Source organism: Eleutherodactylus coqui, chromosome 3, assembly GCF_035609145.1.
Source record: "Eleutherodactylus coqui strain aEleCoq1 chromosome 3, aEleCoq1.hap1, whole genome shotgun sequence".
In the NCBI taxonomy this organism is placed as follows: domain Eukaryota; kingdom Metazoa; phylum Chordata; class Amphibia; order Anura; family Eleutherodactylidae; genus Eleutherodactylus; species Eleutherodactylus coqui.
Window position 1 is genome coordinate 83214109 of NC_089839.1, and position 12619 is coordinate 83226727.

General features: G+C 43.6%; 1 protein-coding gene across 2 annotated transcripts in view; it reads right to left on the bottom strand.

Annotated features, from left to right (window-relative positions):
- NINL (ninein like) overlaps positions 1-12619 on the bottom strand; it is a 146312-nt gene that overhangs the window by 39995 nt on the left and 93698 nt on the right. Inside the window, exons 18-20 of one of the 2 annotated variants that reach the window (XM_066595801.1) lie at positions 5913-7283; positions 2349-2453; positions 1207-1267 (exon numbers count right to left, since the gene is read on the bottom strand). In XM_066595801.1, coding sequence (XP_066451898.1) covers positions 1207-1267; positions 2349-2453; positions 5913-7283 — 1537 coding nt within the window. The remainder of the gene's footprint in view (positions 1-1206; positions 1268-2348; positions 2454-5912; positions 7284-12619) is intronic. The other variant, XM_066595802.1, reaches the window with a different exon arrangement.

Consider the following 12619-nt stretch of genomic DNA (forward strand, 5'->3'; position numbering starts at 1 on the left):
ATAAGGTTGCTCTATAGTATAGGGAGATGTTCGGGACCCCCATTCCCCCAGACTCCCTTGGGCTGGTTAGGACTTTCCACTTGCGCCTAGGTTTGGTACCTCCCCAGATGAAGCTCATGATCGCCTTCCTGACCTGTGTCAGAAAGGATCCAGGTAGATCGATTGGGACTGTCTGGAGGATGAAAAGGAACCTCAGCAGGGCATTCATTTTTACTGTGTTAATCCTTCCGAACCAGGATAAGGAGACTCCATTACATCTGTTAAAGTCTGCCTCCAGTATGGTTAAGAGTGGTATATACTTTTTGTGAAAAGTTTGTCCAGGTCTGTAGTGATTACCACTCCTAAATATGTTATCTCCTCAGATCTCCATAAAAATGGAAGAGATGGTTTTAGGATTTCAACCTCTGCGTTTGGTAGGGTGATGTTAAGGATCAGCGATTTACTCCTCCAGGATGTTAGGGAGCGCTATTCTTGGGTTTCTGATATAAATCAACAGGTCATCCGCGTCCAAGGCTACTTTGTGTTCACATTTTATTAATAGTTGAAGGGTTTTTTCCAGGCAGTACTTGCTGAGGTACACCGGGGTTGGAGTGTACATGATACTCCGACCCATGAGTAGTGGCCGGTGCCCGTAATTGCAGACTGGGGTCCTAGAGAGTTTAATGAGAGCTGCGTCTGCAATTATGAGCACTGACCGCTACAAAGGGGTCAGTGCAGTGCTTCCGCTACGACCCTGATTTATCTCAGGGGGTTCGGTCTAGAAAACCCCTTTAGTTTTAAAATAGAGTTTCACATTAAATGGTTATTCCAATCTCAGATCTCTGTGACAATTCACAAAATTTCTGATAGGGTCCTAGAGCTGGGCCTCTACCCATCTACTAGAACTAGGATTTCTCAACCCTCATTCCGCTAGATGAGGTGGCAGCAACCAGGCGGAAACTGGTGCAAGGTTGTTCATAACTCCCATAGGCCTGAATGGACAGCGCCACACAAAATGTAAAAAACTGACGTCAGGAGTGACCAAATTTATCTAAAATGAACACCTGAAAATATTTGTGTAAAAAAAGGTTAAATTTGACATCTCAAGATGATCGAAACCTATTTCTTGGATACATATACAATGGAGGAGGAAGAAAAAGGTCGGAGTCTTAAAGGAAAATCAAAACATCAATATTAGTAGCAAACCGAAAACCACCCATTACTCACCTGCTTATTTAGGACTTCCAGTTTTTCATCAGACTCTTTACTGAAATCCTTCATCTGGTTTCTAATAGAATAGAAAACAAGATTGTCGTCACTACTGTCAAACCAAGTGATAAATGTAGATTCAATCAATGGTCATAGTTTACTTGGATAATTCTTGTTTGTTAGAAGAGTTCCCCCAATGTTAGGCCGGTCTCACATGACAGGTTTTGAATTGCGGATTCAAAAGACCGCTGTCAGCACGGGCGATCCACAGTAAAAACACGGGCATTGAGAGGCATGTAGTTTCAAATTTTCCTTGACATTCATGGGTATAAATTGCGTATTCTGCGAGCAAAAGAAAAAATCACAGTATCTTCTATTTTATCGTGGATTCCGCAAAGACGGCCTCCATTGATGTTAATGGATGCATGCGTCCCGCAGCCCATGCGCAATGAAGATTGTGTATGAGTGGCGGAATCACTCGGAAGGTGCAACAAGAATACATGGAAAAGCCTGAATTGTGCCTGGACAATTCAGAGAGAAGAGAAAATAGAAATAAATGGAATGAATTTTCGCCTAGGTGGTCGCCTGTGCAGTGTTCTGATATCAATCCTGCTTGCGAGTTTTCTTCTGCACGGGTGATACGCTGTGCATATTCATACATCCACGTGGAAAAACGCTTGCATCCGCGATCTTCTGCGACCATATGTAATTACTTCCTGCGATGGATCACAGGTCTTTCACTGCTGCTATCCACATGCGGAATCCGACCTGTTTATGTGAGCCCGGGCTTAAGTTAATAAAGGAGGGGGGGTCTGTTGGATAATCCATCAACGAGCAATCAATTCACTTGTAGCCCCACTACAGGGAAAATTGAAGGTTTATTCCCACCCAAGACATTTAAGACACATCCACAGGATATGCCATTAATCTTTTAAATTCATGGCCCGCACATCTCAAGAATGGAGGTCCCTCAACCCTGTCCCCAACTGGTGAGGCGGTGTCTGGCCACAGCATCCTCGTTGTGATTGAATACAGAGGTGGTTGGGATTCCAGAAGCAGGCAAGCTTGCTGAGCTACACAGTTTCTGTAACTCTGGAGTGATTTTCTATGGCGGCTCAATTAGACTATATTGAGCTCTTATGTAAAGAGTGAATTATTACCTGTACGTCTTATTTACATCATCCAAATTCATGATTTCTTGCTGAAGTCGCTCTACTTTATTCCGAAGGAAGACGTTATCATCAGACAATCTGTCGAGCTCCATCCTATACAAGAGCAAACAAACCAAAAAGGACAATGATAACCCTTCACCTCCTTTCTACTTTATAGGTAGAAAAAAAAAAGAAGATATATAATAGATAGATACACACAGACATATGTACACATATACACACACATATATATATATATATATATATATAGCAATACATTAGGCCAGACTCACATGGTCGCATTGCACACAATGCATGATGGCAAAAAAAAAAAAAAGGTTTGCGGTATGTCCTATCCTGCGCATATATACGCCAAGATAGTGTAGAGATATTGGCATCACACAACAAGTACACATCATTGCGTACTTTCTGCATGCTAATATGCCACGGTTGTGTGAGCCCGGCCTTAGACACAGTTTTTAAAGCTAAATGGAAGTATAGATCTATGCAAATAATCATAATTATGTATTAAATCTACATGTAAAAGGTCAGTACTGTTAGAAATACTTTGCTCTGTGAGCAACTAGCAACTATGAAAACTAAAAAAAGAACAAAAACGGTAAAGAAATTTGTTAGACGTGTAACCCAACAAATTAAGGGTTGAACGTTGTGGAAATGCTGCGTTTTTTCCGCGACGGAAACACCACAGTAGAAAGGTTTCCTATAAAAGTGAATGGGATTACATTAAATCCTGTTCACATGTAGAGGGGAAAAACATAAAACTCTGCAGAATTGTGGCTGTAATCTGTGATTTTGCTGCAGAACAAGTCTGCAGCATTTCCACAACATGTGAACGCACCATAAATTGGTATCACGGGACATTTAAAACTTTTGCAATTGATGACTGACAGGTCATAAATAGATGATCTGCAATGATGCTAATTTAGTGAATCCTGCATTGAACGGCGTTGGACCCGATAACCCTGGAGGTCCCTTCCAACTCTACCATTCTATGATTAAATAAAGAGTCGGGAGGGGTATTGTCACTCCTTAAGCAGAGCGCGTAGAAGGTGTGTGAGGAGGCTAAGGCCTCATGTCCACGGGCAAAAGAAGAATTAAAATCCGCAGCGGATTTTAACTCTTCTCCTGCACGCGGATCCGCATCCCATAGGGATGCATTGACCACCCACGGGTAGATAAATACCCGCGGATGGTCAATAAAAGTGATTTTAAAAAAAAATGGTGCATGAAAAAATCTGGACCATGCTCCATTTTCGTGCGGGTCTCCCGCGGGGACGGCTCCCGCAGGCTTCTATTGAAGCCTATGGAAGCCGTCCGGATCCGCGGGAGACCAAAATCGGAATTTACTCACCTGCTCCGGATCTTCCCTTCGCCGCGGCTTCATCTTCTCTCCGTCGTGTCCGGATCTTTTTTCTTCGGGCCGAGGTGCCCTGCGCATCCGCTGGGCCGAAGAAAGAAGATCCGGCCGCGACGGAGAGAAGATGAAGCCGCGGCGAAGGGAAGATCCGGAGCGGGCGAGAGGTGAGTTAATTCTTATTTTTATGCCTCATGTCCGCGGGGCAGGAGGGACACGCTACGGATTCTCCATGGAGAATCCGTAGCGGGCCTGATTTTCCCCGTGGACATGAGGCCTAAAGGCCCATTTACACCAGCCGATGATCGCTTAAAAAAAAACAAAAAAAACGCTAATCAGCGATCGTTTTAGCGATAATCGGTGCGTGTAAATGTGTGCCCATCGTGCGCTTTTTGGGCACTACTAGCAGATTGTTAAATTCAGTCCAACCTAAAAATCGTCGTTCACTCTTACCAGCAGTTCTCCACGGGGAGTGCTGATAGCATTGTTTCCCCATGGAGAACAAAGGATCTGAGCGCAGATAATAGCCCTCGGGCTATTAACTGCATTCAGCTACGGCTTCATTTGCATACTTAATTGCTATTAAGTAGCTGAGTAGCTACTTAATAGTTTATGCAAAATGATCTCTCAAAGATCGCTCAAACGACAGTTTTAATGGCAGCTTTGAGCAATCATCTGCTTGTGTAAATGGGCCTTTACAAGGCTATGCATGCTCCTGTGGAAAATATATGCAAATAAGGAAGATGAAACAATGCCTCTGCAGTGCCACCTATTGGATGGCAGCATTCCTGCAAATCAATGTCTGCCCCCTTATACAGGTCTTTGGAACAATGATTGGGAAATGCAGAGGTATTGTTCCATCATCCTTATTTGCATGATTAAATAAAAATACACCAAATTCAAGTAAATGATATTGCCTGCATACAGAACGTAACAGGTGCTATCTGTACGCATACCTCATCCATAAATGCTCTACATACAGAAGACCAATTTACTGCAGCAGACATATAACAGCTTGTGAGAATGTCATGTACTCATTTTAAATAGGTTTATGGCGCATTCAAACAATATCCTCGTGCGTGTTTTATGCGGTGCGCACAAATATAAAAATCTATTCCTTTGAATGGATTCATATCACAGCATGTTCTATCGCCTTGCCCATTGTTTTCAATGGGAGCTTCAAAGGCATCACATGGCACTGACATGCAGTGTTTTCCATTGAAGTCAATGGGAAACACATGCGATCCTTTCACGCATGTGAGGATCACGATTTCAAAGAAGCAATGCGATAATGCTTTGCATCGCCATGAAAACTGCAACTCAGCCCGATATACTATCTATAAACTATACATAAATCATGGGTAACAAATAACTGATCAATATAAAAATAGTTATAAAATTAAATATTTAATTAGCGCTGTTAGTAAAGAAAAGGGGGGTGTCTAAGGCCTAATGTCCACAGGCGGATCTTTACGGCGGAATCCGGAACAGGCGTTATGTTCAGGATTCCGCAGCAATAAGTCTCCATAGAATGCGATGGTAAAACGATCCTTCATGTCCACGAGCGGAAATCAATTGCGGTTTCTGCTTATGGATAAAAAGATTGCAACATGCTCATTTTGCTGCAGTTCCCGCATGCACAGCTTCCATTGAAGTCAATGGAAGCCTTGTGATCCGCGGCTCGTCCAGAATTGACATTGTGGATGGGCCACGGATTCCGTGGGAAAGCAAGAGTTTTAAAAAAATGCGCATGTGCATGAGCGCTTCCGCACGCATCCGCAGTACAGAAGGAAAAAAAAAAAGACCTGGACAGGTAGGCAGAGACGGATTCTGCTGCAGCTCCTGCATGCAGAACCTGACCCGTCAGTGGACATGAGGCCTATAGAAAGTGATCAAATCATATTGCAGGTTATACCTAGAGGGGAAAATCTAATGTTCACAAGAGAACAGCAGGGAAGCAATACAGACAAAAGAAGTTAAAAAGGTTATTTTTGAAGCAACAGTTTTTTACTGGTTAGTTCCTCAAGGTTCATAATCCCCTTCCCAGCCTAACATCATGATTTAGGAACGATAGGAAAAGTAATTATATCAGATGTATAAGTTTCGAGACTGAAGTGGTCAGTAGTGCGGTTAGTAAAGTTTGAGGAGCTCCCTCAGCATTTCATCAAGAACCTGAGTGAAAAATCCCATGGTCTAACCTGTCATCGTGACAAGCAGAAGACTTCTGCTCTAGTCTTCGTACCAAGTCTTCCATCTCGAACAACCTGCCTTTCACATAGTTCTTCTCACTCTCCAGTTCTTTCCTGGCTTCCTGGACTTGCTTGGTTGCCCATTCTTCTACTTGTTGGCACTTAGTCTTGGTTTCTTCTATCTGCCTCTGCAAGACACTCGCTTCCTCCTCAGTGCCCCTAAGCTGCTGGAGTAACATTGCATTTTTGGCCACAAGATTTTCTACCATGACCTTTTCGGTCATAGAGTCGTACACGTTTTTCAGCATGTCATCCCCAGCCAAATCTTGCTGGGCTGCCATAACAACTTCCTTTCCTCTCATTAATTTCGACTTGTTATCCAAGTCAACATTGCCAGCTAACACTGCCACCTGTGCCTCCAGATCCTCCTCCTCCCTACCATGCATTGGGAGCATTGATTCCAGCTTCTGTACACGTTCTCGGCTTTCCTGCAACTGAGAAAGTAAGTCTTTTGCCATGTCCTCAGAAAGCAGGCATTCGCCTGCCCTAGTTTCCAACAAGCTGCTTAGATGTTCTTTTTCTTCAGCTCTTTCTTGCGCTTTCATAAGGGTCTGTTGAGCCTTTGTGTGCTCTTGCAGCTCGGCTCTCGGAGACGTTACCAAGCCCTCCATCTTCTCTAGCTTTATCAACATGTTCTCTGCCTCATTTAAAGGCCGTCCTTCAGACATGTCTACAGAAAAAGGCACCTGCTTGAGGTTATTGCTATCCCTCTTAGGCTTTTCTACGACAGACTCCGTGGAAGGTTCGTTATCTGTGCCATGCATCAATGGCGTATTTTTCTGCAGGTGGTGTACATCACAAACGAGTTGTGCTGCGTTCACTTTATCATTCACAGACAACAGAGAATGCATCTGCTGGTTTAGATCAGCTACAGTCTCCTCGACACAAGGATCACGATGGCCTTCCTCTTTCGACTGCCGCTGTTTTTGCATTAAGACACAAGAATTTTTAGCCCTTATCAACAGGGTATTTAAACCCTCAATTTCCTGGTGGAGCCCATTAATGTGATCTCTATAATGGGTTTCTAGACTTTCCCTTTCAACAGTAAATGATTTACAGATGCCAACTTGGCCATCATTTTGTTTCTCCAGTAGTCTTAGCTGATCTTCTTTCCACTGTGCCATTAGGGTCTTCTCCCTTTCTTGCCACTGCTTTCTCTCTCGCATGTGGTCTTGGATTAACGCATTCTTCTCAGAGTCATACTTTCTCAGGTGTTCGTTTTTTTCATTGAGATGTTGTTGCGTTAATGACTCGCAATGTTGTTTGTATTTTACTTCAATTTGCGCCAGTTTTTCAAAAACTTCATCTTCCGTCTCTTCCCTATAGATAAATGGACGTTCACCTGAATTAAACAGAATTATACATGCATTTCATAGAAACCTGCCTATATAAAAGCATCCAATGCACACAATTAACGGCTTGCATTAACTGCGTCAGAACTTAAGGGCACAGCAGTCTTTTACACGGAGGACAAACTTTTTAAGCATGGATTTGTAATTATGCAATTATCTAATGGTATATGGAATTAATTAAAAAGAGCAGGGATCTTTTTTCATGTAAGGGTTAAAAAGCAATTCAATCAGAAACACTGATATAGCTGCAATACTCAACTTTCCTATGACCAAAACATAAGTTTCAAAAACTTTTGGCTTATATAAAACTTTCCGTATCTAAGTGTGTATTTACTATTATGGGCAATTTAGGAACATTCAGTGGAAATAAAGAGAGAGGGTTTCCCTACTTTATAGCCAAAGCGAAGAACCATTACCAATACTGGCGATTGTATAACCACTGTATGCTAAGGTCTCAGCACTTGGACTCTCTTGGATGCCAAGAAAGTTACTTGTCGGGAAGATGGTTATGGAGTAATCTCTAAAAGGGCTTTTTCAATCTATTAAGTTTCCATTAGAGAAGGGAAAGGTGCAATACTTGTACCCTGTAAAAGGTCTGCCAATTAAGCAACATGCCCGGCCTGGAGGACCAAAGATGGCTGAAGCGCTTCTCTGGCTACCTGATGCACTAGTATGCATTGGAAGTCTAAGACACTACATGCTGCTTGGCCTGGTCAGCAATGCTTATGTGGCTAGCACTGGTTAATTAAAGCAGGTGTAGTGTCAGACTATTGTACGCATACTAAAAGGTCAATATACATGGGGCAAATATTGGGCAAACGATGCCCGACACTTGTTCCTGTGTTTCTTCACTCCAGTGTTCCTGCATGGGAGCTAGCAGAGCTATCTCGCTTATGGAGTGGCCAGCAGGGGGGCAGGGTGATGCAGGAGAGTTCTCTCCTCTCGCTCCCCCGCCCCTCTTCATTGAGATACACAGCGGACGTTCACTAAACGCCGCATAAAAGATCAGCAATGAGGTCATTGTTCAGTTTAAACAGCGGCCGTTCAGTAGTGAACGGCCGCTTTGTTATCTCAATGAAGAGGGGCGGGGGAGCGAGAGGAGAGAAATCTCCAGCACTGCGCTGGCCCCCCTGCTGGCCGCTCCGTGAGCGAGACAGCTCTGCTAGCTCCCGTGCAGGAGCACTGGAGCGAAGAAACACAGGGACGAGTGTCGGGCATGGTTTGCCCAACATTTGTCCTGTGTAAATGGACCTTAACTCACAGTGTGCATCACTTAGGCCGGTTTCACATCTGCGTTGAAGATCCAGCTCAAAATACCAGAAGATAAAATGCTGCATGCTCCATCCAAAAGCTGGGCGAAAAACGAACAGACCCCCATTATAGTCAATGGGGTCTATTCGGCATTGAGAAGGAGCCATTCGGCAGTAGGGATTCCTGTTTCCTGCTCCCCGAACGGAGCAGGAAAGCAGAACCTCAAGCGCACATGCGAAACCCACCTAGTCAGAATTGGTGCGGCCATCTTTGTTTGTTCGGGACTGGAGTTTTCTTTAAGGTTAAAAAGTTTCTCATTACTGTGTATGGAAAGTTGCAAAAAAACCTCACAATATCATTAAACGAGGGAAAGGGTGATGTTCTATAAACGTCTTAGGAGCACCATTATTTAGTTTATGATGCTTATTGAACACAGATTCCCTTTAAGCCTAAATTCAATTGTCTCCCTGCTACTTCTACACAACCGGTGGCATTTAATTTCCAACTGGGGAGAGCCTGTAGTGTTCAGTGATGGGATTACTGCACAAGAAATCGAGAAAATATCTGACTCTAGGAATAAATACTTTATCTCAATTTCAAGAGCCTGTGAAACCCTTCCATTCACCCCAATATTAGCAGCTAAGGGTGATTTCACACCTGCATTGGGAATTCCATTTTACTGCTCTGTTCTTGACAATCAAACAACGTCGGACAGACGCCACTGACCATTGACAGGGTCGGTCCGCTTTCCTCCCGGCTTTTGGACAGAAGAAAAAGTGCTCCATGTAGCCCTTTTTTTTCCAGTATTTTGAGGCGGATCTGAGATGGAACCTCCAACTGGAAAGTCCTACGTAGATTCTAACCTGCCTCATACAAGGCTTACTATAAGCAGATCCGACTTGGCTGTGCCCCTTTTTCGACAGGGAAGGGAGACAGGAGATAATTGTCAGATAATTGTAAAGAGGTTAATCCAACCAGTCGAAGATTATATTGTTTTATCAAAATTGAAGGCATCTGTCAACTGTGTTATAATGTCTATGGCCAATTTACGAAGGTCAAAAAACCTTCATTATCTGCATGCGGCGATATGCTCCACAATGTGGCGGTCAGTTCTAAAGACAGCTACCATACACCTTGTGAAACAGGCGACTCCATACATGTAGTGGGGGGTTCACACAACTCTACTTAGTAGCGATGTTACAGTTTTTATTACTGGTACATTTATCCTTTTACGTCCCCCAGTGCACCTTCATTTACTACTGTATCTGGTTATATTACAGAAGCCCGTTAACTACAATCATGAGGCAATAAAGTCAAATAGCAATAGATGAATACCTAAAAAGAAGCGCAGAATATAGAAAAGCACAACATTCAGGCGCGGTCAAAGCTTCAGGTGTTAGTAATTTACTGTAAATTAGGCGTTCAAGAGGAGTGGAGAGACAGGAGCATAAATGTCCATGCAGACGAGCACAGCTAATAGTCCCTGGACCGGTACCCTTATCCCCCTGTATATGAATGCCAGTCTGTCGGTTTGTGGTTGTCAAAGTACAGCCAGATTGGTTGCCTGCATTTTCCGCCATCACATACACTTCTGTCAGGAGACAGTGGTGTACATAATGGGAGGAGTGGTTTTAGGGTGCGTTCACGCATAGTTGTTATGGTGCAGATTTTGATGAGGATCTGCAGCGGATTTCACCTTTTTAATGGTATTCAAATTGAAAGGGGTGAAAACTGATGCAGATCCAAGACTAAAGGCCCATTTAGACACAATGATTATCACTCAAAAGCCGTCTTTTGAGCGATAATCGTTGTGTGTAACTGCACTGACATCGCGCAGTTTTCGTTAAGCCGTCGCTCATCATTGCTTTCAGCGTGCTGAAAGACAACGATGAGTCTTATCAGGGATTCACAGCGGGATACAGCTGATACTATTGTTTCAGCTGTATCCCATCCCTGATGACAGGCTGGGTATGAAGAACAGAGCGGTCCAGCTGTATAGCAGCTGAGCGCTCCGTGCAGAAAACAGCTGTATGCAGAAGACAAGCGGGGACACCCTGCTTATCTTCTGCATCCTCGGCTGGCAGCGCAGGGTGATCCCTCATCTTGAGCGATCATCTTGCGCTGTAAATGACACAACAATGATCGCTCAAAAGTCGCTTGAGCGACATCTTTTGAGCGGTTATCGTTGTGTCTAAATGGTCCTTTAAGGGCTCGCTCACATGAGTGTATGGGCATTTGTGTGTGCCTCAGCGCTGCGTTTCTGCAAAACAGATGATTCTTTTTGGTGCACAGATCGGTGTTTTTAACTGTACTTTTTCCGGCAACAGAGTATGTTCGTTTGTGCGAGGCAAACAAGACGCACCGCTTAAAATGGCTAATAAGTTCCACACGTTCTTTTTACAGCGGAATTATGCAGTGTCATTACGCACCCCCATTGACTTATATGGGGACCTTTGCTGCACAAATCTGCAAGAAAGTAGAGCATACTGGGTTTTTTTGCGTGACCAAAATGCATGCGGAAAATACGGAAATGTGAACGAACCCATTGAAATCAATGCGTTCTATTCTCTGCATAAATCTCATGTCCGTGTGAAGGAGCCCTAAATCTGCTGCAAATCAGCTACATGTGAACTCACCCTTAAAGGGAATCTGTCAGCTGGAACATGCTGTCCAATTCACAGACATGATATTGTAGAGCAGGCGGAGCTGAGCAGATTGATATATAGTTTTTATGGGAAAAGATTCAATAGAACTTGTATTTTATTCATTTATATCTCTGCACATTCTGAGCTGAACAGTCCAATGGGCGGTCCCATCAGCGACTGACAGCTGTGCAAGACTGTACATACAAAGATGGCTGTCAATCACTGATAGCTCCACCCACTGGACTGATCAGACATATTACATTTTAACATGTCTGATCCCGATTTACTGGTGGGGAAACAAAGTGGTGGCTGGTGTCTATCTCCTATGTAGGTATGCATTGCGGATGCATGCTTATGGGGGGAGATAGTAGGGAGTGGATTTCTTTTCTTTTCCCTGTTGCTTCTATAGGGCTTCTATAGCACAAACATTTGCAGCAACGTCAAGTGCACTAGAATTCAGTCACAAATTTGTGCAAAAACACTGGCTTACATGCCTTGCACTACATTATCAGTTTTAGACATTTTCTGCGTCTCAAGTGCCAAGGGGGCATCTTAAAGTGACAATCAGGGTGCAAAATCAAATCGACCAATAAGGTGGGATAAAGATGCACCAAACTGTATCATCCGGTACGGGACACTGCGATAACTCTGCCGTCTGCTTAGACGGCCTGAACTCCGTTTACATAGGTCTATTAGAGTATGTTCACACAAGGCAGATATATACTGCAGATTTTCCCCCATACATTTCCATGTGGAAGATCCGCAGTATATTACAGTAGCAATAATGTGAATGTGATTTACTGAAATCTCATCCACATGTTGGGTAAAAAACCTGCAGCATTAATTGATCTGTAATGTGGAATTTAAAGGGGTGTTTGCATTTTGGCTGAATATGGCTGCAATGGGAGCACTGATGCACATGGAGGTGGCCGGTTGGACATAAACAGCAGAGCATGGCTGGACTGTGCCACTCCCATGGAAGTCAATGTGGGTTATGTGAAAAACATATCACAGCAAGCTATGCTGTTTTATAGCTTGCCATGTTCCCCTGTTTGTGTAACCCCTATTGCCTTCTATGGAAGTTACAAAAACAACGCATCCTAGCCACGCTCGACTGTTTCAGCAAGTCCCAAAACCCTCTTGGCCACTACATACAGCCAGACTAGGTGCCACACTTGGGACCTGCATCTATTAGACTTGTATGCATTAACGCTGTGTATAGGCCATAAAAATCCATATGGTAATAGCTCTTTAAATTTGCAGCATTTCAGTTCATTTTGCAAACTGGTTGTGCACTTGTTGTGAATTCTCCCCCTTGAGTTCAATGGATAAGTCGCAATCTGCAACAAACCCAAATTGTTGTGTATAACACAGCAAAATCCGCAAACAGGGAGTCAAAATACCCGTG